This window comes from Salvia splendens, chromosome 19 (genome assembly GCF_004379255.2).
Source record: "Salvia splendens isolate huo1 chromosome 19, SspV2, whole genome shotgun sequence".
NCBI lineage: Eukaryota > Viridiplantae > Streptophyta > Magnoliopsida > Lamiales > Lamiaceae > Salvia > Salvia splendens.
Window position 1 is genome coordinate 22,149,319 of NC_056050.1, and position 4,138 is coordinate 22,153,456.

Genomic DNA, 4,138 nt, shown 5'->3' on the forward strand with positions numbered 1-4,138 from the left:
ATGTCTCATCTTTCCTTTTCGTCAGTTCACCAATAAATGTCCAATTTCACTTTTACTATATTTAGTATATGAACCCTACATTCCACTCACATTTTATAATTAAAACCAATATATAAAAGTTGGCTACACATTCCACGAACTTTTTCTACCGACTTATTTTATAAAGTCAAATAATTTCTTAAAACTCTTACCGATCAGATATGAGACATTTGATAATATACGAAGAAGTATTTATTAATATTTTCTCAAAACACATCCGAAAACAAGTCTAACTACATAGCCACCAATCAACCCACTCTATATCCCTCTTATAGTAGCATTTTTAATAACTAATTTCTAGCTAGGGATGAGCCGCAAAATATATTAAATTACATTAAAATTAAATAAAATCAAATTTGTTAGGCACATAAGTGATACCCACATAACATAATTACTTATAAAAATAAGGCACAGTCCCAACAAGCTGGTAGACATAACAAAGAAAAAAAGAAAAAAGAAAAACAAAATGGATTCCTCCTTCCCTTTACTGGCTGCTCTATTCCTCATCACCGCCGCAACATGGTTGATCTCCTTCCGGCGCCGGAAGAGCCTCCCGCCCGGGCCAACGCCCCTCCCCATCATCGGAAACATGCTGCAGGTGGGGTCCCAACCCCACGAGGCATTCGCGGAACTATCGAAGCAATACGGCTCTCTGATGTCCATCCACCTCGGCAGCCTGTACACCGTTGTCGTCTCCTCCCCGGAAATGGCCAAGGAAATCCTGCTAAAACACGGGCAGGTTTTCTCTGGCCGAACCACGGTGGAAGCGCTGGCGGCGTGCGGCCACAACAAGTATTCCATTGGGCTGATGCCCGTGGGGGACGATTGGCGCGACATGAGGAAGATATGCAAGGAGCAGATGTTCTCGAGCCAGTGCTTGGAGAGAAGCCAACAACTCCGCAGGCAGAATCTGCAGCAACTGCTTGGCCACGTCCAGAAATGCGCGGAGGAAGGCAGGGCCATTAATATCAACGAGGCCGCATTCATCACCACGCTCAACCTCATGTCGGCCACTCTCTTCTCGATGAAGGCCACTGAGTTCGACTCCTCAGCCACCATGGAGTTCAAGGAGATCATGGAAGGCGTCGCCAGCATCGCCAGCGTGCCTAACTTGGCCGACTTCTTCCCCATCTTGAGGCCTTTCGACCTGCAGGGGGTCAAGCGCCTGGCCGAGGTTAACATCGGCAGATTGCTGGGTTTAATCGAGGGCTATATCAATGAGAGGATCCGCATCCGAAGAGAGAATCCTAATGCTCCCAAGAAGGATGACTTCTTGGATGTCATTGTGGATTCTCTTCAGGCCAAAGATAACAAGTTGACGCCTAAACACTTTAACCATCTCTTGCTGGTAAACTAAATCACACTTTCTTTTCTCTACAAAAAACTTGCTATTTACTAACGGATTATTCTTAATTTGTGAAATTCTGTCACTGAACAGGGTTAGTGACAGATTAGTGTCTGATAGGGCAATGGTTAAAAAGCTTGGCACTAAAATATTTAGTGACGGATTTGTCCATCACTAAAGTTACTAACCCATCCAATGACGAAAAACGTCCATCACTAAAGTTACTAACCCACCCAATGACGAAAAACTTAGGCGGCTACCATGTTAAGTTAGTATTAGTGAAGACTAATATGTCACTAATTAGTGACTGACGCTTTATGGTCACTTAACTGCCACAAGTTACTAAGCTATCGGCCGTCGTCACTAATTTCGTTACTAATTAGCATTTTATTTGTGAAATTTCTTTTTTTATTTTTTATTATATTTTCACAAATAATGTGGATTTGGTAGCTATTAGGTCAACCTGATATCGATCTAACTCAATAAGGTCAAACCTGAACCTAACTAAAAATCATTGGGTTTTTATAGGGTCCCAATCCCAGTAACATCGTATGTGATCTTGTGGGTTATCGTGACATGCAAAATAATAATTCAACCTATTGTTAATGATTGTAAGTTACTATACAATTTAGCTTGACACAATAACGACCGAAATATGATTTCATGATTAAATCATGATATTACATGATAAAATATGGTATTACGACTGTTAATATGATTTAACATTTTATCATGGTTAAATTTAAATAATAGAATTAATGTATTATATTTTTTAATTAATAAAATAAATAAAAAATTATTTTACTTTTTAACTGATAGCCTGAACTCGACCCTAATCCATCCCTTACCCAACATGAAAAGATTGAGTTCTTATTTGGTTGGACCTCTGATGACCTAAACCCAAAAATTCCGTGTTCGTGCCAGGTTAACTTTGTGCATATTCGTATCAGGTTATCGCGCCGTGTCAAAAATTGTCAGTCCTAATCTTACATTCCACTAGCTTAAATTGTAATGGATGGATCAGGAATTGTTTGTTGGAGGAGCAGAGACGAACATGACCGTGATTGAGTGGATAATGCAAGAGTTAGTATCGCACCCGGACAAAATGGCGAAGGTGAAGGCAGAGCTGAAAAGCGTGATGGGGGACGAGAAGGTGTTGGACGAATCAAAGATATCGAAGCTTCCGTATCTACAGGCAGTGGTGAAGGAGTCGTTGCGGCTCCACCCTCCGGCCGCTATGCTCGTTCCCCGCAAAGCAGAGAGCAACCAAGTGGTGAACGGCTACCTGATCCCCAAGGGAACACAGGTTGATACGAATAGCTATTCTACTTTATCTAATTTTCTCTATAAATCAATACTCTCTCCGTCCCTTAAAAGTAGATTACATTTGCCATTTTGGGATATCCTTTAAAAAAACCAATTCTATTTAAAAAAAAAAACTTTTTTCTCTCTTATGAGGTAGGTCTCATTCTCTACTAACAATACTTCAATCACTTTTTCTTTCTATATCGTTTTTATTATACCAATTGTGCATTAAAATCCATGCCATTTCAAATGTTATCTATTTTTTAGGGATGGAGGGAATAATATAATCCATTTGTCCCTGAAAATTTGTCACATATTTCCATTTTCATCCCTCCCACAAAATTGATCACATATCACTTTTTTACCATATTTGGTAGTGAACTCCACATTCCGTTAACTCATTCTCACTCACATTTTATTACAAAACTACTCCCTCCGTCCACCTAATTTTGTCACAGTTTGACCGAGCACGAGTTTAAAGAAATGTAATGAAAAGTGGGTTAAAAAAGTTGGTAGGGTGTGAGTCCTACTTTTAAAGTATTAATTTTAATAAAATGTGAGTGAAAATAAATTAGTGGAATGTGGGGTCTACTACCAAAAATGGTAAAAAAATGAAATATGACTAATTTTGTGGGACGGACGGAAATGGAAAAAATGTGACAAAATTTCAGGGACGGGGAGAGTAATTTTTCAAAGTAGAACCCAAATTTCACTAACTTTTTCAACCAACTTTCCATTACATTTCTTAAACCCCGAGTCCGATCAATATGTGATAAAATTTAAGGGACGAACATAGTACTATTTCAACTATTTTTATTACATATCACAGGTGCTGGTCAACGAGTGGGGTATGGGCAGGGACCCCAAAATTTGGAATAATCCGCTTTCATTTGAGCCGGAACGATTTATTGATCAGAAGATAGACTTTAAAGGCCAGGATTTCGAGCTGATTCCATTTGGGTCTGGTAGAAGGGTCTGCCCGGGTATGCCGTTGGCCAATCGGATTCTGCATACAGTGCCGGCAACTCTGGTTCACAACTATGATTGGAAACTGGAGCGCCCGAACGCGAGCGATGACGAAGCGAAGGGTGTGTTTTTAGGGTTTTCGGTGCGCCGAGCTGTTCCACTGAAGATCATCCCATACAAGAAGGCATGATGTTTCCTCTTTGATGTCTAAATAAATTTGTACTCTTGTATTGTTACTGCCATGGTTGCGTTATAATGCTAACTTTTCTTGAATTGCTAACTTGCTAACTCATCAACACAATGTATTAAATAATGTCAACACGATCACATTAAAATGTCATCACAAAATTTGTGTTGACTCTGTTGACATTTTAAATATCAATGCCAATATAATGTATTAAAATATCAATTAAGTTTATGTTGACATTACAACGTGATCATGTTGACACTTTTAATACAATGTGTTGATGAGTTAGCAAAGTT

The 4,138-nt window shown here is 39.3% G+C and overlaps 1 protein-coding gene across 1 annotated transcript; it reads left to right on the top strand.

Annotated features, from left to right (window-relative positions):
- The first annotated feature begins 451 nt into the window (after positions 1 to 451).
- LOC121778538 (sugiol synthase-like) lies at positions 452 to 3,928 on the top strand. The gene is made up of 3 exons (XM_042175911.1): positions 452 to 1,387; positions 2,409 to 2,690; positions 3,519 to 3,928. The coding sequence occupies exons 1-3, from the start codon at positions 506 to 508 to the stop codon at positions 3,843 to 3,845; spliced, it is 1,491 nt and encodes a 496-aa protein (XP_042031845.1). The 5' UTR covers positions 452 to 505; the 3' UTR covers positions 3,846 to 3,928.
- Positions 3,929 to 4,138: the final 210 nt, after the last annotated feature.